Here is a 22,115-nt window from a genome sequence, read left to right as displayed (position 1 = left end):
GAAAAGCCCATTGCACGGAAACTAGGGGAGTCGCAAAAGACATGGGTACGTCCATAGGAATTGAAAAAAGAAGGCTTGTCTGTACTAAATCCGCAACAACCTCATAACGATCGCTCTGGATCCAAAAGTAACGACAAAGTAAAGGGCAATGGTTAGTGACCCAAACAAAAACTAAGTATAAGAAAACAAAACATGAGGGTAAGTGATGTGAAACACAGAAAACAGCTAACTCCTACAAGCCACTATCCAATCAAACTAACAACATTGACAATAAACCATTAAGGATTTGAAATAACACAGCCAAATGGGTTTTAAACTTAGTTGTACAGTAGACCCGGTAGGCAGCCTTCTTCATATTAATTCAGAAAAGACAACCTAGACTGCTTTTGCATGTTCTAGAACAAATCACCACAGAGAAATAACTTCGCACGGTCTCTTTCGGATTCCTGGTGACAAACTATATAGAAAGACATCACCCTTTCCCTTATTTCTCATTCAGCGTTGTTTCATGATGACCCGACATTAAGTTAAGCTTGAAGACTCATAATTCCTAGCTATGGGGAATACTGAAACAAATACTATTCATGCTTTCTAAAGTATTCTAATTTGCATTTGACTAGGCCGATCGCTCTTGTACCAGGCTTATATGAGGAGGATTTAAACAGCACTCAACGTTCGAAACCATAACTTGTAAAATCATAGATAAGGGATTAAGAATATTCCCTGTTATAGAGGAAGAACCCGATGGAGATGTGTTATCCTAGAACGAACAGACTCAATTTCCCCGAACTGAGTTCCCGAGGCGAGTCAATTGAATCTTCCTGCATTGATCAACCCGAGTTGATATGAAACTACAGTCTCGTCCGATATGGTTGATCTTTCCCGAGATAAAATGAATTGCCCGAGCTAGGGTTTGTGGACGAACGGAACTAGACGATGTTGCTGGCCCCGATTTGTTGCTGGATGATGTAGCTTGCCCCGAGTTGCTGTAATTTCCATTGATGAGCAAAATTGAGATTGAATCGTGTTGCAATTTGTTCCGACATGGAATTACACAAAGCTGATGCTACGAACAGGCTCGGTGGAGATGGTCATTGATTGAGGCTGCCCCAATGAACCCAGCTATGGCCAGACCTAAGGTTGATGATATAAACCGACATGAGTAAAACAATCCGACCAAAGTTTGATTGATCATAATATTTGGTTACGATGACGATCTCCTCCAATATTGTACTGAGACGACCCGATTAAAGTGATTGTAAATTTCATCTACGTGGTCGCTCGCTTGAAGATCAGAGTCCGATGATGCCCTAAGTTGCAGCTGAACCAACACTGGTCTGGAATTGCCCCGAGGTGGGAATTGATGCCGAGCTATATTACAAGTTAGATCGTCTCAAACTATTTTCTGGTATTCATGCAACTCTCCAAGGGTGAAGTCGTACTGTTAGTAATCACACCATCTCCATCATCGCTGCAGCAGCAAATCAATTGAGTGAATAGTCAAAAATAAATTTTATCATTCAAGATAGAAAAACCTTAGATGAACAAACAAATAAACTCCCAAATGGGCTAGGGATTTTGTCACTCAACGTTTTCAAAATAGCTTAAATAGGTTTTAAAAACTACATTTGTTAACAGTAAATCTCCAATCAGCACTAAAATCGTGCTTAGATTTCGAAAAAAAAATCCCATTTTTGCTCAAGAGCAAAACCCAGTTTTGTAGAAGGCTTTTTGAAAATCTTAAAACCTGAAACTTTCAAAATTTCAGTGTTTGAACAAGATAAGAGAAGATAAGAAAGTAGATTTGTCCTCTGTTTCTCGGTGATGATTTTCCCTCTTCCACTTTGTTGAAGTTCTTTCCATGTTCCCCTCTGGTTTACGCATACAGAACTTCAAGTCCTTCTCCTCTTAGTTTTATCGCCTGTTTGTTGTCTGAAAATCACTATGTTTAGTCCGAGTTCCACATTTACTCTTCACACTTCAACACTCGGTAGCTTCACTGGAACTACTACTTCCAGAATAAAAACTACATATTGGTGACTCTCGGTCCCCTTAGTCGCCGCAAGAATGTAGATGCTAAAAATCTAACAACCACAACCAATGAAATCTAACACTTAAGATGAAGATCTACTCAATAAAGAAGAGATGAAGTGCATCAAAGTAAACATGAACACAAGAATTTTTACGTGGTTCGGCCATTAATGAAGCCTACGTCCACGGTGTTTCACTATGATCGATAGTGTTACAAAATCGGTGTTACATACAAACTCCATTAAAAGAGATTGGAGTTCTTGTTAAGCTCTAGGTTGCGGGAGGAGGGAGATCAGTCCCCTCAAACATATCTCTCTTTCTCTTATAAATGGGGATGTACACGAGTTATAATAATGTCCTTTGGGCTGACTAGTTAGGATAAGAGCTATCAAGGTCTTATTTCCTACAAACAATTATATCTACTTAAGCTACTTCTTCCTAGATCTCTCGACACGTGTCCTTGTATATTTTCTTCTCCTACAGTTATGTTGGGTATTGCGTTAGTTATTTTTCTCTGGATAAAATTCGGAAGATAGTCGAGCGCTAATTGGTGTCCATAATCGATTTCAGAAGTTACTGTTTTCAGTTCTTACATTCAATTCCTCACCTCCATGGGCACTGTTGCAAGTCACTCGAGTGCAAGTCTTGCTTGGGTTTCTAATGTAAGTTTAATTAATTGTAGTGCGCTTAAACATGTCTTTATGATATAATCCAAATATTACTTGTTGTTTTATGTTTATAAGAAAGTAAGAAAGTTGATTATTTGCTGGCGTTGTTGTTATTATGCATGGGTGCACCGTTCACAGTATAACAAGCGCTTTTCTTAATTAAAACCACAAATTCATCAGAAAGAACCAAATCAATATAGCCAACGTCAAAACAAAAAGCTAATACATAAGTTACCCTTATGTGGTCTATGATTCGGGTCTTTATTTCTTTGTTCTATTTTTCTGTTTTAAAATTCCACTTGAAAAATCCACTTGATGGCTGATATCGTGAAGTGAACCACCAAGAGCCGACCTAAAGATTGCTTTAATTTTATTTTAACCACGTACAAAGAAAATGAAAGAAATAAAATGAAATTAGTGGACATGGGCTTGAGAGCTAACCTGGGCCTCTCACTGAACCTGGTTGTGGTTCAGTATAATACCTCCGTTTCAAAATGTTAGACGGGTTTGTGTGTAAATGTACACACAAACCTGCCTATTTTTTAGAGACAGAAAGAGTATATCTGTGACCTGGAGTGTTATACCATGAGTCCATGACCATCAGGGACGGAGCCACATTGAGAGGTGGATGGGCAATTGCACCTCCTCAAGTGTGAGCTCTCGAGCCTAATTTGAGCTAATTTATCCAATTATTAGTCATTTTAACCCTTTTGCACCCCTCAAACATGCGCTGATTAATAACTTGCCCACCCATTTCACGAATCCTGCTTCTTCACCTTGCAGGTATATTTAGTTTTCTTTTTTTTTATCGGTAAAATGTTTTTATTGACAACACTGCCATTCGCAGTTTCACACCAACTATTGGAATGAACGTTTCTTGAAAAATAAAATAAATATTGAGGCTGTAGGGGGCTGAGTTTTGGGGGCTAAAATGCTATTTGTAACCAAAAAATAGATAGGGGGACTCAAGGTATATGAAAAAGCCAAAAATACCTTTACCTAAATTTTACTATTCATTAACAAAAAAAAAAAAAAAATCCTAAATCTATAATCTTCTCCTTCTCCTCTCATTTACAAATCATGATGATCATAATTTCATCATAGTTTCATCACGACGAACATCATAAAAAACAAAAACTAAATCTATTATCTTATCCCATCCTTCTCTTAACATTCATAAATTGTGATAAAGATGATGATCATAGTTTATCAGGATGAGAACGATGATCATAAAGAAAACCCAAAACTATTATCTTCTCTTTCTCCTTCCCATTCATAGATCATAATAAAGATGATGATCATCATAAAAAGAAAAAACTAAGAAAACCCACCATTTACTTTTGCTTTTAGATGGTTAAAAAATATGATTATATGAATTTTGGGTTAAAAAAAAGAAGCTTCTGAAGGTGTTTACGGCCGGGAGTTCTTGGATTCCCAACCGAAAGTATATGTTTCGGCTTGGTTTTCCAACCGAAATTAGTTTTCTGATTTTTTTTATGTTTCCAGAACCAGTTACGGCTGGAAAAACCCAGCCGAAGCTGCTGTTACGGCTGGAAAAACCCAGCCTTAACTGGTTCCAAAAACAAAAATAATCAGAAAATGATTTCGTCTAGGAGTTCTTTATTTCCCCGCCGTAAATAAAAATTACGGCTTGGAACATCATCATTTCCCAACTGTTTTTGCGTTCTACGGTTGGGTCGACAAATTATCCCAGCCGAATAAGTGTCAGTTGCGGCTGAGATTTGATGTTTTTCCAGCTGTAAATGGTTCTGAAAACCAAAAAAAAAAATCAAAAAACTTTCGGTTGGGAAAACCAAGCCGAAACATGGATTTTGGTTGGGTCGACAAACTATCCCAGCCGTAATGTTGATTCACGGTTGGGAATCTAAGAACTCCCAGCCGTAAATACTTTCAGAAACTGTTTATATTTTACTCGAAATTCATCGAATTTGATTTTTTTAACCATTTAAAACAAAAATAAATGGTGAATTTTCTTAATTTTTTCTTTCTATGATGATCGTCATCTTTATAATGATTTTTGAATGAGAAGGAGAAGGAGAAGAAAATAGTTTTGAGTTTTCTTGATGATCATCATCCTCATCATGATGAAATTATGCTCATTATCTTTTCACAATTTATGAATGAGAAGAGAAGGATGGGAGGAAGATAATAGATTTAGCGTTTTTTTAATGATATTCATCATGAAATCATGATCATCATCTTCATCTTCATCATGATTTATCAATGAAAAGAGATGGAAAAGGAGAAGATTATAGATTTAGTTTTTTTTTTTTTATGAATAGTGAAATTTAGGTAAGGATATAATATACATTAGGAATATGAGGTAATAAGGGATAACTTCATTTACTATTTCATGACCCAAAAAATCCCCCAAAAGACCATTGACTTCAAAGCCCCAATAATAGGGTTCTAAATAAAACCCAATTGTCGTGTCATTACTTCAAGCTAATTAGATGGGTTAAAAGAGTTGGTAATTAATTTCTTTTTTATAGGTTGTGGGAAAAAAAACTATTTATAACAAGGAAAATGTACAAATCGGTCACACTATTAGGACCCGATTTGCAAAAGGGTACTACTGCTACTAAAGATTAACAAAAAGGTCATGCATTCGTTAAATAACCCGTTAACTTGGTGGGTCCCTTGAAGTCAGAGTTAAATAATAACAGTGTATTACCAATATGTCCCTGATCTAACCAAACCCGATCTGTAACCGTAGATCGCCTAACCTAATGAATCTCGAGAATAATCTGTACGGTCAGGAGAAGATTTGCAAAAACCAAATCTATAACAGATAGGGCTGCACAAGAACCGGTCTACACGACCTGAACCGGAGTAGAACCGGAAAAACCGGACTTGTACCGAACCGGAACCGGCTTGACCGGTACAGACACCGGTTCTGAAATTTGAGAACCGGACTAGACCGGTACAGACACCGGTTCTTGGGGAGAACCGTACTTGAACCGGACCATTTGTACCGGCTGTTATTAGCCGTTGAGATCTATCTAGGTTTTTAATCCTAGCCGTTGAGATCTATATAGGATGTCGAGAACAAAAGAAAATGAAGAAGCATTCTTCAGTTCTTTCTTCTTCGTCTCTTCTTCTCACTCAGCGGCAGCATCAGTTTCTCGATTCTCTTAGGGTTTGAATCGAGATTGAATATCAGTAATATCAGTGGATCACCATCTCTATCAGGATTCAGGTCAGTATTCTTCTCCTTAGGCTTTGAAACTTTGAATCGTTTGATTGTACATTGATTTTCGTATTGAATATTGATTTTTTTGACATAATCTCTAGCAAACTTTTTGATTTTATGAAGTTAAAATCATGGGTATGGTTCTAATTTCAGTTTTATGATCCGAGTTTTGATTGTATTGATTTTTTTAGGGTTACTGTATATCTGGTTGTATTGATTTTTTTAGGGTTTATTTTTTCATTTTATTTTGTTTTGGTTTGTCTGATTGTCTCTCAGTAGAATTCCTTTTCTAATTTCAGTTTTATGTTCTAAGTTCGTTTGTATTTTTTTTTTTTCAGATATTGAGAAGATTAGTCCAAAGGCCAAAGCAGAGAAGAAGGAAGAATTAGATTTTTGGGGTTCTCAAGTACTGCACAATGGCTTGTGGTAAGCTCAATTTTTACTCAACTCTTATATAAAGAAACAAGCAATAAGAGTTCAGTGCATATTGATATGGATCACAATGCAGTTTATCTATTCCTTGTTAAATTTACTTGAACCTTTACTGACTACTGTTTCTTGTGCAAATTTACTTACTTGTTAATTTCCTCTTTAACTATAAATGAATTTCAGGCTGAACCGCTGAACGCTTAAGGATCGTGATTTGTTTCAGGGCAGCAGGTGTTACAAAATACCCATTAAAGACTTAAAGTACTTCAGAGTATGCACATCTTGTATTCTTTTTATCCACCGAAACAAATAACTCTTAAGATGAAATTAACAGATTCATCTTCAACAACATATACATTACTACTCTCTTTCGATGAAATAAGAAATTTTTGATTTTAATTGATTCCTAAAATTAGAAGAAGCATTTTACATTGATTAATCGGTAACGAATAATGATATATAACTATAACAATACATATGTAGGTCTCCATGTATTTTTTTGTTCCTTTTTTTCTTTTGTTTTCAATAATTAAGGAATCGAATAAGGTTATTCCTAATTTACGGAGTAGGTGTGACTAAAAATTACATTTGGTTCACCACATAAACATAGAGATGTCTTTTCGCCGTGCCAGCAGGTTAAACACCTGTTGATGCTACTCAAATTTGGGGTTAATGGTCGATAACCACCAATAAGAGTTCAGTGCATATTGATATGGATCACAATGCAGTTTATCTATTCCTTGTTAAATTTACTTGAACCTTTACTGACTACTGTTTCTTGTGCAAATTTACTTACTTGTTAATTTCCTCTTTAACTATAAATGAATTTCAGGCTGAACCGCTGAACGCTTAAGGATCGTGATTTGTTTCAGGGCAGCAGGTGTTACAAAATACCCATTAAAGACTTAAAGTACTTCAGAGTATGTAAACTAGCTTGTATTTCATTAATTTTACTCTTTCAGTCATCTTCGTTGTAGTCAGGGATATGAGTGGGGAAATGATGAGTTCTTTCAGTCATCATAGTGCTCAGCTAACAAGATATAGGGCTCCTAAATCTGATTGATAGATTACTTGAACCTTAAAATAAGAAGTGTGAAAGATTACTTGAACTCTTTCAGTCATCATAGTGCTCAGTCATCATTAACTGCATTGCTAGATGACCATATATATAATACCATTGGTTGATTATTATTTGTTTCTAATACTCTATAATGAATGTTGGTATAATCTGAATGTAATTGGTTCTGTTTTATGTTTGTTAGATGACCACATCAACTGCAACTCCAACTACAAATGAAACTGCAACTCCAACTACAAGTACAACTCAACAAACAGAAGTTATTTTGGATTGTTGTTTTGAAGTTATGGAAATGTTGAACTTAAGTATGTATGCAACCTGAACTTATTTTGGATACATTGATCATATGGAAATGTTGTATAACTTAGTATTAATTTGTAACGTTTTCCGGGTAAAAAAACCGGTACCGGTCTTGTACCGGACCGGTACCGGCGGTACAGGTACAACTCCAGGTACAAGTACAGGTACCGGTACTCAAAAAGAGGTACCGGTCAACACCAAGTACAGACACCGGTTCCATAAGAGAACCGGTCCGCACCGGAGTATGTGCAGCCCTAATAACAGATAAGGTTCTCATCTGCTCTTCGTTTTTACCGCCTCTTTCATTTTAGGGTTCCTTCTCTTCCTCTTCTCTGCAGAAAAGGCGATCGATCAAAACATCAAAAAATGGGGTGATTTAGATCATTAACAGTGAGGGTTTACTAATAGTTAGTTCGTCTAAGAGAAGGGTTAAGATCAGTTAGTCGTAGCAGTGGTTTGGTAACGTTAATGCTGTTTATGTGAAGAGAACAGAGCTTCGAACGGTTGAATACTTACAAGATCAAGTCACAATGTACGCAAACATAATGAGGTTGGTAATCACAACCCCTTTTCCTATTTTTCGATTTTTTCTTTGTAAACCCTAATTTAGAGGAAATGGGAATTTAGGGTTTTTTTTTGCATAAACCCTAATTAGAGAAATTGGGAAAATAAGTGTTATGGGTTGTTATCTGATATGATTGATTGTTGTGTTTACTAATGTTTTCACAAATTGTATTTCGTTATGTGATTGTGCAGGAAATATGTGAAGAACCCAGTGAGAAGATTTAGGGTTGAAGAATCTGAAACAAACAAGGTTAGGTTTTTTGATAATGTTAGTGTCAATTGTGGGGGATTAAATGGTTTTTGTGATGTTGTTCATGCTGCTTATCAGTTACCACCAATTAAGAAGGTTAACCTAACCTGGTTCAGTGATACAGACCCATTTTACATTGGTAGTAATGATGAATTTTATGAAATGTGGGATAAAGGAGTAGTTGAAGATGATGGGTATATTTATCTTTACATGAATGTTACCCACATGAAGGTTCCTCTTACTGATGAATTCCATGAAAGTTCTGGTGTGTCAGTTGCACAGAGTTGTTATTCAACACCTCATAAGGCAAAAACTACTTCATTTCTACACATTGACAGAGATGCACCACCAGTCAATCTTGACACATCTAGTTTCTTAACACCTAGGAAGAGGTTATTGTATAGTAAATCACCTGAGCTATTAAGGAGAAGTCCCAGGTTGGTGTCTAAGTCTATTGCTGCAGTTATTGGGAGTGCTAAGAAGTCCTTATTTGTTAATATGGATGATGATGAGGTTGTAGATGCTGAAATATCAGTTGAATTAAGACTTTCACAGTTGGAGTATGAAAACAATATACAACTGACAAATAATGATATAGATGTGTGTCATCCCATTGATGATTGTAGAAGCCACATTGTGATGATGCAGAAATGGGTATTGAAGTGTATACAGAATTTGTCAACAACTATTTTGGTGGGGTGGACTCTTTTGATTTCTTACATCCAAAACTATATAAGAAAAAGAATGTAGGTAATCTTTCTATCTCACTGTTTTGTTTGCCTACATTCCTTTTGTATGCATTTTAACTTGTCTGACTTTTGTTGTAGATGAAACAAGTAATGAAAAAAATTGTGATGGTATTGAGAATGATGACCCAAAAGGAAAGACAACAGTTGTTGATGAACCATCTGATGCTGACAGTGGGGATAGCTCTAGTAGCTCTGATTCTGAAGTTGAAGAAGGTGCTTTATCAGTACAAAATGTTGCAGAGGATGATGAGGCGAGAACAGTTTGGATCCATCAGTATGAGCAAGTTTGGGAGCCACATGTAGAAGATGTTGAAAGAACATGTGACTTTGATGATGATACTGGTAATGGTGAACAGTTTATAGATGTTGATATAATTTTTGTGGGTATGGAATTTATGGATAGGAAAGATTTTAAGAACCACTTAAGGGGATATGCAGTCAACAAAAAATTTCAGTACAAGTTGAGGCCCAATGATGCAGAAAGGATTAAGGTTAATTGCAAGTATAACAAGTCTTAGAATTGTAAATTTTTTATATATGCAAGTGTTAGAAGTCATGAACCTACTTTCATAATCAGAAAGATGAATTTGGAGCATACATGTGTCACAGAAGGTGTAACCATAAATAAGACAGCAAATGCAGAATTTGTAGCACAATTTTTGTATGACAAGTTGAAGAATGGAGATCCAATATCAGTTCCATATACTTTGCAAGATCAGTTCCACAACTCTCATAATACCAGTGTTCCATATCATGTGGCTTGGAGAGCTAGAACTAAGACATTGGAAAGAGTAAATGAAAGTTATGATGATTCATATAAACTGGTTCCAGCCTTTTGTGACATGGTGGAATAAACCAACCCTGGATCTTTAACAAACTACACATATGGAAGGTGAGTTCTTCTTGTAACATGATTTGTAGATAAACTTATGTTTAAGCATTAATGCACATAATTAGTGGCTTATATAATCTGTTTCATTTATTTATTGCAGTGTTGATGGATGCTTTGAGTCCATGAAAATTGATTTTACAGCACCACTGAAAGGATTTCATGATGGATGTAGAAATGTTGTTGGATTTGATGCTTGCCATTTGACTGGAAAAAATGGTGGGTGTCTGATGGCAGCAACTGCTTTGGATGCAGAAAATAGAATAGTGCCATTAGGTATTATGGTAACTAGAAATGAAGTAGGTGAGAACTGGTACCTGTTTTTGAAATGGTTGAAGCCATACATTATCAATCACCCTAGAGGAAAGTTAACTTTTATCTCAGACAGACAAAAGGGCTTGTTAGAGTCCATTTCTGAATTATTTCCATACCATTTTCAAAGATATTGTTTCAGGTAAGTTGAAGTTGTATTGGTTAAGGCTTGTTATAATGTTGTAGTTGTTTAAGTTTGGGCCATAAACAAAAAGTTTTCATTGTTTGATCCTTTTTCATATGTATGCAAATTTCAAGAAATATTACAAAGGTTCAAAGCTACATCAACTTGTCTGCAGTGCTGCTCTATGTTACAAGGAAAGACATTGGAAGGTAATTATTGCTCTTTATTCCTGAATTTGTTTTGTTTGTTGAAATTATATTGGCTACTGAGTCATTTTTTCTTGAATTACTAGGCTAATATGGATGAGCTGTTGAAGTTGTCCCCATCTGCTGCTGAGTATATGATGAGGGAAAATCCAGAACAATGGTCTAGGGCCTTCTATGACCAATCCACTAGTTCTGAGCACACTAACAATAAATTTTGTGAGTCCTTCAACAACATGGTTAACCCAATGAGAGACAAGCCCATATGTACTCTTGGAATGATGTATGGTCAACTCATCATGGGTATGTTTTATAAAAGAAGAGCTGAGGCTGATAAGTTAGAGCTTGGACAGTTGGTGCCCAGTGTTTTGAATTTGATTAAGAAGATAGAAAACTGCACACATCACTTGAGAGTTAATGAAGCTGTCTATGGGAGGTTTTATGAGGTGAGGAACATTGAAACCAATACTCTGTTTCAAGTTGACATTGTTAAGAAGACTTTCACATGTGTTCAATGGCAACTTAGAGGAATCCCTTGCATACATGTTGTATGTGTATTGATGGATATGAGAATCAACTATGTTGAGTGAGTTTTCATACCTTCTCTATACTGGTTTTTTGACATCAATGCTCTGTTTATTATTGAATGTGTGCTGAACTTATTGAATGCTCTGTTTACTGATTTAATGCTTTTATGTTTGTTATACTGGTGGTAGTTATTGTGACAAGTGTTATCTTGTTGATGCACTGAGAGCTACATATGCTCCTGAGATGGGTCTACTACTATGCATAGAAGAGTGGGATGAGGTAATACAAGTACAAAATTTTCTTTGGTACTTTCCTTTCATTTACTTTCTCAGATGCAATGCTTTGTTTTAGCATGTGACCTTGTTGTGCATGTCCTTTTATGTAATTTACTTTATAGGGAATCTTTAACTTTATGTGGAAAATATTTTGTTTAATATTTAGGGTTTCTCATTCACTACATATATGATATCCTTATCTCTTTCTCTTTATTCCTCTTTCTCTTTATTCTTCCTCCATCTCTTTCTATTTTTCTTCATTCTCTCTTCATCTCTTTCTCTGTATCATTGTGCAGCCAGAAGACATGGTGGTTATCATACCTCCTATTGACATCAGGAAACCAGGGAGGCCTTGCAAGAAAAGGAAAAGGGCTTATGATGAAGGTCACACTGAGAAGAAAGTAATAAGTTGTACCATATGCAAGTCAATTGGACACAACAGGAGAACATGTGCTGGTGCACCTGTTGGGTATAATCCAAAAGCAAAGAGGCAGAGAACCATGGTTCAAGGTGGATCTCACTCCACTTCTTATCCAGATTCAGTTGAGCTTAGTACCAGCAGGAGGGCTAGAGGAGGAAGGAGAGGAAGAAGAGGAGCTGCATCATCTTCATCTGTTGCTGCATCATCATCTCAACCTACAAATAATTTTGCTCCTGGTGCATCATCATCTTCAACTGCAGGTGGCAGAGGTTCAAGAGGTTGTAGAGGTGCAAGAGGTGGCAGTGGAATGCAAGTACATCAAACACTGTCACAAAGCATTGCAGGTGTTGGTGGGGTGAGTCAAACACTGACTCAGACTTTTACAGTTCCTAAACCAAAAGGAAATGACATGCATTCCAAATGGGCTACTGAATGAAGTGTTGGTACTAAATGAAGATGCTTGTTGTTGTTAGCTTATGTGTAGGTCTAAGTTTTATGTTGGTTAAAAAACACTACTTTTGTGTTACTACATTTGTTTGCAGAAGTTGGTTAACTTGAATTCTCAATTATGGTTGTGTTTAGGTATGCTATGTTAATATTAAGTTGGATTCAGACTAATTTTCTTCATTTATTCAATCTTTTTCTCATTACATTACATTTGTAGATCTCCAATTTGCTTGCATAAATCTGCCATCTGTTTTACATTGGATCTTGCAGCATTGAAAATAGCATCAGACAACCATTGAAACTCAAGACAGTTGGAGCATTTTAGGTAAGCAATGTTATAGTTGTGTACATTGTGGCAGAACAAAAGCACCATAGTTCCCTTACACTTCTTTTTCTTGCAGGGTTGGTTCTTCCATGGAAGTTGTTGTGCATATGGTTCTTGTCACCACAAGCAAAGCAGGAATGGGGAGTTGGGGGATGAACTGGAAATTCTTTTTTTGTTAGTGGCATCTGCAAACCACTCAAAGTATGAGCAGATTGAGCATCGCAAGAACTTCTCTCCAACATGATCATCAGTTTGAGCTTTCAACAACTTCCTCACTCCATTACAAGGTACATTCTTACACCTTGAATAGATCCATGTACAATCAATAGGATCATGCATACCAATCTCACATAAACAACAAATGCTAATCTTGTTGCTTGATATAACTGCTAGACTGTTGCTGCTGCTTGATGCCTCATCTGAATTGCAGAACCACTCATTTTTGCTTCCACCCATTTGTTGTTTGAACATTATACCTTTGTTGTTTGTTGTGTTGTTGTTTGTTGGTTGGAATGGAAAAATGAGCATAACAGGCTTGGTTCTGCAGGTATATAAATAAAAGAACAATTGAAATCAGACCGTTGGAAACGGTCTAATTTTCCAGTCACAAAATCTTTGCCACGTCAGTGAATCTCCACGTCACTGACTCTCCACGTCACTGAGTCTCCACGTCACCGAGTCTCAAACAGGTTGGGTTAAATGGTTAACTGCAGTTTAAGAACTGCAGTTGAAATGAAGGGTATTTTGGAGAAATCTAATCCCGTTTTTCCCCCAACTGTTATCTCGGCCACAGTGTGACCATTTTGTAATCAATTAATAAAAGTATGATCTATTTGTAAACCAATTAACAAAAGTAGGACCTTTTTGTTTATGACCCTTATAAGAATTCGTTAATTATCAGTGACTTTTCAGTAGCATTGAGCTCTATCGATCGAATTGAGATTAGACATAGTATATAGATTATAGAGTATAGGCTCCGCCTGTGCCTTGAATATATTTTTATACAGAAATGCTATTTGGTTCCCTAATCTCCACCTCCCTATTCACCTCCTTATAATCTAAGCCTCACATCTATACCGAGATCCACATTCAGGTTCAGGTGGGGTTCACCATTCCCCTAATGTGAGGTTTAGATTGTAGGGAGGAGAAAAGGGAGGTGGAGAGTAGGGAGCCAAATAACACTGCCGATTTTTATAGGATGTAGGATTACTTTGAGATTCATAACAGAAGAATGATCTTCAGCTTACTTGCATGTGGTTATGGAATTTTTCCACTGACATATTCAATGGAAAAGATATGGCGTTCATATGAGAAGAAAAGGAAAGAGTCGAAAGACAACTGGCCCGGGTAAATTTAGGGGTTCTTTTTTTGGTCACAAGGACCAAAACATCCTTGGAACGAATCGGGAACTGAAAAAGGATGTTATGAATCTTTTATATTACTTGCTAGTAAAGGAGGAATTAGGCGACAACAGGTTCTTTTTTTTGACCATAGTCCAACTAGCAGCTCAATAATTTAAAGACCAAAATCTAAACACAATTTCTAGGGACCAACGACTGTTAAATCGTCTGTTTGGAGGAACATTCCTACAATAAGAATTTCACCAAAAATAGGGAAAGTTTCTATATGCAATAGAAATAGGGTGCTATGCTCCCGTGAATTATTGAAGTGCTCTTCTTATAAATTTTTTTATTCACAAATATCTAGGTACTTTTTGGTTCGCAAAACTTAACTAAGGTAATCAGAAGGGAATTAAGATAGAGAGAGAATGAACGTAACATTAGAAAGAAAAAAAACAAGTACAAAAAGATAACGTGAAAGATGAAGTGAGAATCGACATAAAAGCTGAACGATACAGACCAATGAAAAAAAAATCAGGCATGGAATACTAAAATCAACACAAGTGACTTTAACCAATCCAATATCAAAAGACTTCATTGCTCATTACAATGGATTCCAAAATAAAGACTACATTGATCATTACAATTCCTATTGTCGCTAAAAGGATCATAACGCCCAAGCAGCAGAAAAGAAAGCAAAGAATACAACCTTTGCATTTATGATGGGGGGTTTTCTTATAGCTACATATGTATTGTGTTTTTTATTTTTTGGTAGATAAAGTTCGGAAGATAATCGAGGGATGCTTGATTTTCATAGTTGATGTTGGGGGTTAAATTTCTTACCAATTGTTTGTCATATTAAATTCCTCCTCCCTTACATGGGTGTTGTAACTTGTAAGCGTCGTACCCTTTTTCTGTAAACTTTATCTATAGTGGTGCGCAATAAGTTTTTACGATGGGTGTTGTACCTGTTTTATAAGTTTATTTATTTATATTTATTTTCTTTTTTTTTGGGATAAATAACAAATTCATTAAAAAGAATTTAAGATTACCATGGGCAACGTCAAAACAAAAATTAAAAAAAAACAAATAAGTTATGAAATTCACCCTTATGTGGTATGTGTTATATATGTTTGCGGTTGATAACCAATATCATTCCACTTGGATAACAATGCCCTCTTTCTCTACTCACCGCTAACGAATAACTATTTCTTTACCAGATACTTAGGTAGATTCACCAATAAAAAATCAAGGAAGATGAGAAACTTACTACCACTAGGATTTGAACAAACCCTAGAAACCCTTTGAAGAGATGCAGGATGTGGTGGATAAATCATCACCAACCAAACCAGTTCCTCACTAGAACACCCTTTTTCTTCAAGCTCACAACTCAAATCATTACAAAGACACAACTTGGTAGCTCCCCTCTTTCTTCTTGTTTTTATTCACGACCACAAAAACCTCTGTATTGTTCGCAGCTTCTCTTGTTCTCACAGACAAGAGATTTGTACAAGGTACCTGTTAGGTTGCTCCCCATAATGGTTAAGGGACTCACCTGGACTGTTGGGTCCATAAGGCGTGAAAACCCAATAATCTCCCCCTCACGACTTATGACAAGATACCTGTCACCACCATATCTGCCTTGCTGCAGAAATGTACATGTTTGTACTTCGGTATTGACTTTGTCATCATATCAGAATCATTTTCATTTTTATGGATCTCAACTAACTACCCCTGCTTATTATCAAATTTCATCAGCTTCACCTGGCTTGGCTCACCCCTCTTTTCTCTCTTGTTTTCACCAACAAGGATACGAAAAAAATCTCTTCTTCTCTCTCAATGGAGGTTAAACCCTCTTCACCAAAGAAACTCTAATGGTGGTTTCGCTCTCAATCATCACCAAACACTCTCATGGTGGCTCACTTACTCCACCAAAGGAGGTTACACTTTTTTTCCTTGTTCGACCAAGAGATGCTTACCTTCTTCATTATAAACTGTTTTCAGCTACGCCATACTAAGAATGCTACACTTAAGAACTATTACCAATTTCTATTACAATCCTTTTGTCACACATCTATCACAAACTGTGACTTTTCATTGGTAGCTTCTGTCACACTTCTGTCTAACTGTTGCTGTGAATTAGTAACGGTTATATCACCACTGTGACATCTTTCAGTCACGCATTTGTTCATCTGTAACAGTTTTTCACCAACTGTGATTGTTCTTCTGTAACACTTCTTTCTATTCTCTTTGTAATATTCACGGGAAGTTTTCGTGCAGTTCTTCTCTCCCAATTGGTTGGGGCATATTTTTAGCTTTACCCTTGCTTCAAAATTCGAATCCACGATATACCCGTCGTTCCATATTGTACACGCCAACATAGCTCTGACCACTTGCTGAGGGAATTACCGATCCGGGACGCTACGTACAATATGGAACCTACACAAGCAATAATACGCAATACCAAAATTTGGAGAAAATAATACCAATCACACAACACCAAAGATTAACGTGGAAAAACCTCTTCAATGCAAAGAGTAAACAAACGCGAACAAACTTCCACTATAACAAATAATGGGTCACAACGACTTCTCCCAAACTGGGGTTTCACACAACTTCAAGATGCATATAACACTTGGATAACAATGCCCTCTTTCTCTAGTCACTGCTAATGGATAACTAATTCTTTACCAAATACTTAGGTAGATTCAACCAATAACAAAACAAGAAAGATGAGAAACTTAATACTACTAGGATTTAAACAAACCCTAGAAACTCTTTGAAGAGAATTAGGATGTGGTGGATAAATGATCACCAACCAAACTGGTTCCTCGCTAAAACACCCTTCTTATTCAAGCTCACAACTCAAATCATCACCAAGACATAACTTGTTAGCTCCCCCTCTTTCTTCCTATTTTTCTTCACGGCAACAAAAACCTCTGTTTTGTTCGCAGCTTCTCTTGTTCTCACGAACAAGAGATTTATACAAATCTCGGTTTCCTTTTCCTAACTTAATAAGGTACTTGTTAGGAAGCTCCCCCTAATGGTTAAGGGTCTCACCTGGACTGTTGAGTCCATAAAGCGTGAAAACCCAACAAAATAGACACAACTTCCTTGTCTCTCCGGTTCTCTGCTAATTAGTATATCATGACAATTTACCACCTTGATGAGCTTACTCAATCAATCCAATACAAAGCTACCAACCTTCAAAAGATTTGTATTGGAGTTGACCAAGAGATGGCCAATCAAAATACAATTGAGCAAATGCCAAAGAAAATGACGTGTACCCTAAATATATGCATGTTTCTAATGATTATTATTGTTCAGAGTACTAACGCACCTTGGCTTCATGGCCCTGTTGAATTACAACGTTTGGAGCATCGTGAACGTGAGATTCCCCATTTCCGATAAATCATAAATTCCAATAAATATTATCGGCAATTTGATAGATCTATTTTTATTTACAAAGCAACTAAATAGTATACACCCCTTGAGGATTTAGTGTTTTCCTTATAGAAAAGTGTTGGAATATTGTGTCCATGCATACTTATGCCGTGAGCCGAGGTGATCCTGAAGATGAGCAGAAGATCAATGACTGTGTAGTGCATGTGATCTGAAGATAAAATCAGAGAATAATTCTAGAAATTGTATATTATTAATTTCTAATATTTTTACATTCATTTGACCTTACTTCTATTCCCTGTCATCTGATTTAATATCCAGATATTAGACCTACACATACTACAAGTGAGAAGGAGTGTTGAGAATAGTCTCAACTTAAGATCCTACAGTTAATAAGCTTTAAGCAAGCCTAACTTTGCAAGCCGGTTTTCGAGGTTAATTAGGCTCATGGACTTCAATAAAAAGACTTTAACATTTACCGACTAGGCGTTAGTGGAAAAATCCACCCAGCTAGCATTAAAATTTATAAGCATAATATTTTTCTTATAAGAATTTTCCACCCTGTCGGGCCTCTCCCATGGTTGGAGAGTTGAGATCGAAATCCGCAAGATCTACTAGTTATGGCAGTATAGGTTGCGTTAGGCCTATTCTTATGCACCAAGGCAAAAAAAAAATACATTTGTCGTACCAGGTGGTATGACAAATCAACCACGCCACTTTGGAAAAGAACTGAGGGATACGGTTTCTAACGAGCGACAATACCGCCAACGATAAAGATTCTGTCAATGGATATAAAAATAATACTGCTCGATCTAATTAATATCGCCAACTATTGATTTTACATCGGTAATGGCCGAACCCATCACTCCTATATATACTTCCCCTCCATATTATTCCTCATCACACCTTCTATTCTTTCTCTAATTTTTCATAAACAAAATTCTTTGATCCCTAGTTACTTCCTTCCAAATATGAGTCAGAAACCAAGAAATAGAAGAAACAAAAAAGTCAAAGTATATACTAGTGCCATAGCAAGTGGCTTGAATTCTGACCCAGATAAAGAATATGATTTTTAACATGTTAGACAACTAGCTGGTGAAGATATACTCTGTGTATGCATATCTGTAATACCCTGCGTTTTTAGCATGGCACATGCTCAGAAATGCGCCATGGCCTGAGATGAAGCTTCATCCAAAACTTCTATTGCGTGGAAAAAAGAGCATTATCCTAGACTAATACACTGCCAAAATGGCATACTGCGTGGGCATATTGGTCAAGTTCAATATGGCACCAAGAGAGTGTAAGTTGTAAGATGTATTGGCCAAAGCAATCTCACATTAAAAGATGCATTAGGCCAGTTGGCTAGATGGCGATGAGAAAAGTAGAGCCACAATGACGCATTATGCAAGTCATTGGCTTCTCAGGCCAGAGCAGGCTGGCCTTGGTAATGTACAACCATCACGGATGGACATTGGAGTGGCCTATGGGTCAAAGCCGGAAATACAGCCATCACGGCCCTTTACTGGGCTTGGCTCAAGAAATGTTCATCCATCATGGCCGGATATTAGAATTGGCATGTGAGCCACAATTGAATGTACAACCATCACTGCCGTACATTGCAGTTGGGAAGAGTAGTAAGGTGCAGCCATCACGGCCTTGGGAGTTGATGAATGATTTTTGCTCCCCTAATTTAAGTTGTAAAAATGTCAAGGTAACATATATAGGGAGGGGTAGTTGGTTGCAGGTGCATATGCGGACCATGCACCAAGTAAGCTTCATAGCTTAGCCGAAAGAGTATAAATGATGCGTAAGCCTCATTTATTGCTTTGTTGACTTACCAATGGAGCATATCAAGCATGGGCATCACAATGCCATGTTGTGGACCAGATATGCATCATTTAGATACATTTTGACGGAACAACCTATGGGGACTGGGCCATTTACATTATTGCTTGGCCACGACCTTACATACGAGTTGAGTTAAGTTGCTTGTCCCTTCGAGGATGAACTACGGTCTTTGTTTGATCCCTTTGGAGTAGGGAAGGGTACGTAGGAAGCCACAATAAGTTACAGCATTGCCGGTCCAGCACGTTGTCCCCTCATATCATCTAAGCTCGGTAGATCGATGTAAGAGATGATTGTGGCCAAGCTTGATGAGGCTTAGTTGCAAGCCAACATAGGAATGGTCATACTTCCTATCAATCTACAAAGAGTTGGTAAGCGCGGCATGGAAATAGAAATAGGATTTGAGCAGCCTATGTCAAAGTCCAAGGCTTATGCCTTATGTATAGACAAGACTCAGTAATATGACGATCTCTCGACTAGATAGGAAATTCAGTGTTGAATTTATTACGTTGAGGCAACGCCAGTGAAGCATGCGATATGCATTGACCTTGGCCCTATGGCCTTATACCCTTTTGCGAACAAGAGTAAGTTGGAATGGTGTGGAAGCTAAGTTAGCTGCATCATGTTAAACGAGCATGCTTGCAAGGGAGAATGGACATGCATTTGCCTAGTTTTAAGGCACGGTAAGTAGTATCATCATGGTGCATCGGGAAAGTTATGGCCTGCGTGCCCAGGCGCGCCAGGATTTTTTTTTCCGGTCCATCACATTTGGTATCAGAGCAAGTTTCGAGATAACTCTAGGGAATGTGTGCAGTGGACCCGTCAACGAGTCATTTTCCTTCAAAAAGAAATAAACTTGGAGAGTAGGTCAAATTTTGTGCGGAAAGAGTTAGTAACTGCTAGGCCAGTTACGTTGCGAATCGAGTTGAGCTTGTTTAAGCGCTACGAGTTTTCCAGAAAATCCATCTGGGATAGTTGGCTGGTATCCTACTACCATTGGAATAAGGATTGATCACCCCTCACCCGTCCGGGACGGTGTCTGTTTTCAGGTTGGGCTAGCAACCATTACGATGGGTAAATGGAAATCCGTCAGGGACGATGGCTTGCATCACACTGCACTGTCATTAGAGTTGGGTCCTCACAGTGTTGCGTTAAGTTTTGGCCTGTCATTATGATGACATCTTCCATTTGTGAACTGTGGGGGCTCTTGAGTGGTGGTATGAGACTCCCCTCAGGATACCTAGTCAAGATATCCTCTTGGAAATTGGCCAATTGTGATTCTTGGTATTGTTGTGGAAACTTTTGGATGACTGTGCAGGTGGTATGCGACATTTTATCAGAAGGTCTAAATTGTTGTTCATGACAACTTGAAGAAACCCGTGATTCTGAGCATCTGTATGGGACTTTTGCTCAGGAAATCCAAATCAAAGAGGTTGTCCACAATAGTTATAGTTTTGAATTTCGGGGACAATATTATTTAAAGGGGTGAATATTGTAACACCCTGTGTTTTTAGCATGACGCATGCTCAGAGACGCGCCATGGCCTGAGATGAAGCTTCATCCAAAGCTTCTGTTGCGTGGAAAAAGGAGCATTGGCATATGCCAATACGCTGCCAAAATGGCATACTGCGTGGGCATATTGGTCAAGTCCAATATGGCACAAAGAGAGTGTAAGTTGTAAGCTATATTGGCCAAAGGCCAATCTCACATCAAAGGATGCATTAGGCCAGTTGGCTAGATGGCGTTGAGAAAAGTAGAGCCACAATTACGCATTACGCAAGTCATTGGCCTCAGGCTAGAACAGGCTGGCCTTGGTAATGTACAACCATCACGGCTGGACATTTGAGTGGCCTATGGGCCAAAGCCGGAAATACAACCATCACGGCCCTTTACTGGGCATGACTCAGGAAATGCTCATTCATCATGGCCGGACTTTGGAACTGTCCTGTGAGCCAGAACTGAATGTACAACCATCACGGCCGTACATTGAGGTTGGCCAGAATAGTAAGGTGCAACCATCACGACCTTGGGAGTTGAAGAATGATTTCCCCCCTAATTTAAGTTGTAGAAATGTCAAGCTAACATTGTTAAGCGCGTAAGTGCTACCTTTTGTAACCATATTTATATCAGGTAGGACTCGATATTTTGGCTAACGACACAATTTTAGTGTTTTTACAGAAATCACGAGCGATCACTGGTACAATATATGGATAAATGGAAGAAAAATGGCGTATGTGGCTAAAATCACTGTGGATGCATATTTCTGCACAAGAGTCCGAGTTCAGTTGATGGGCTTGTGGGCATCTAATGTTTCCGCACAACTCAACCATATCACGGACCACTAAGGAAGGCGTGTCTCTCATATCTTTACCAAAAAAAAAGAATGAATTTTCTCTTCAATTTTCCAAGCCAATACAAACATCATATATGTACTTGCAAATGCCAACGCCTTTGAGTTTCTTTTGAGGAAATTGTTCGAGCTGGTGGTGTTACCATAGTCGTATCCGTGCAAGGAGGAGAAGATATGATTTGTAGTTGGGTTTAATTAGAAGTTCTTAACTTCCTCTGTGTTTACTTCCTACATGTATATATAGGAAATTATTCGAGGGTGTTGTAGGGCTCGTAGCCCATGGATGTGCGGCCCAATATAGTATTTAGGGTTTATTTCCTACATGTATATATATAGGATATTGTTCCATCTAAACTGCTGATGCTGATCAA

At 37.6% G+C, this 22,115-nt stretch overlaps 1 protein-coding gene and 1 long non-coding RNA gene across 5 annotated transcripts; both read left to right on the top strand.

The window, feature by feature from the left end:
• Positions 1-5,521: 5,521 nt before the first annotated feature.
• Positions 5,522-7,666, top strand: LOC113330314. Its single transcript, XR_003350165.1, has 5 exons — positions 5,522-5,919; positions 6,252-6,339; positions 6,526-6,613; positions 7,175-7,262; positions 7,605-7,666. It is a non-coding gene; the product is annotated as an uncharacterized LOC113330314 (long non-coding RNA).
• A 340-nt stretch (positions 7,667-8,006) lies between these two features.
• Positions 8,007-13,721, top strand: LOC113290428. 4 transcript variants are annotated; one of them, XR_003331591.1, is made up of 11 exons: positions 8,007-8,270; positions 8,477-9,280; positions 9,362-10,175; positions 10,276-10,626; positions 10,743-10,817; positions 10,901-11,397; positions 11,528-11,618; positions 11,911-12,390; positions 12,700-12,807; positions 12,884-13,094; positions 13,355-13,721. XR_003331591.1 is itself a non-coding variant. In XM_026540051.1 (10 exons), exons 6-9 carry the CDS (start codon positions 10,907-10,909, stop codon positions 12,756-12,758), a joined length of 1,068 nt encoding a protein of 355 aa, XP_026395836.1. In that variant the 5' UTR covers positions 8,007-8,270; positions 8,477-9,280; positions 9,362-10,175; positions 10,276-10,626; positions 10,743-10,817; positions 10,901-10,906; the 3' UTR covers positions 12,759-12,807; positions 12,884-13,318. The 4 variants fall into 4 exon arrangements, 3 of the variants coding, with proteins under 3 accessions (XP_026395836.1, XP_026395824.1, XP_026395828.1); XM_026540051.1 differs by lacking the exon at positions 13,355-13,721 and having other exon boundaries at positions 12,753-12,807; positions 12,884-13,318; XM_026540039.1 differs by lacking the exons at positions 12,700-12,807; positions 12,884-13,094; positions 13,355-13,721 and having other exon boundaries at positions 11,911-12,687.
• The last annotated feature ends 8,394 nt before the right edge of the window (positions 13,722-22,115 follow it).

The sequence above is a fragment of the Papaver somniferum genome, chromosome 1, assembly GCF_003573695.1.
Source record: "Papaver somniferum cultivar HN1 chromosome 1, ASM357369v1, whole genome shotgun sequence".
NCBI lineage: Eukaryota > Viridiplantae > Streptophyta > Magnoliopsida > Ranunculales > Papaveraceae > Papaver > Papaver somniferum.
This window is presented reverse-complemented; position numbering and strand designations above follow the sequence as displayed.

What these genes read in the sequence shown, in the direction of transcription:
- LOC113290428 (XM_026540039.1), top strand. Translation starts at nt 10,907, where the DNA reads ATGGATGAGCTGTTGAAGTTGTCCCCATCTGCTGCTGAGTATATGATG. An exon ending in ATGAGAATCAACTATGTTGA is followed by an intron (nt 11,398 to 11,527) that starts GTGAGTTTTCAT and finishes TACTGGTGGTAG; the next exon opens with TTATTGTGACAAGTGTTATC. An exon ending in GCATAGAAGAGTGGGATGAG is followed by an intron (nt 11,619 to 11,910) that starts GTAATACAAGTA and finishes ATCATTGTGCAG; the next exon opens with CCAGAAGACATGGTGGTTAT.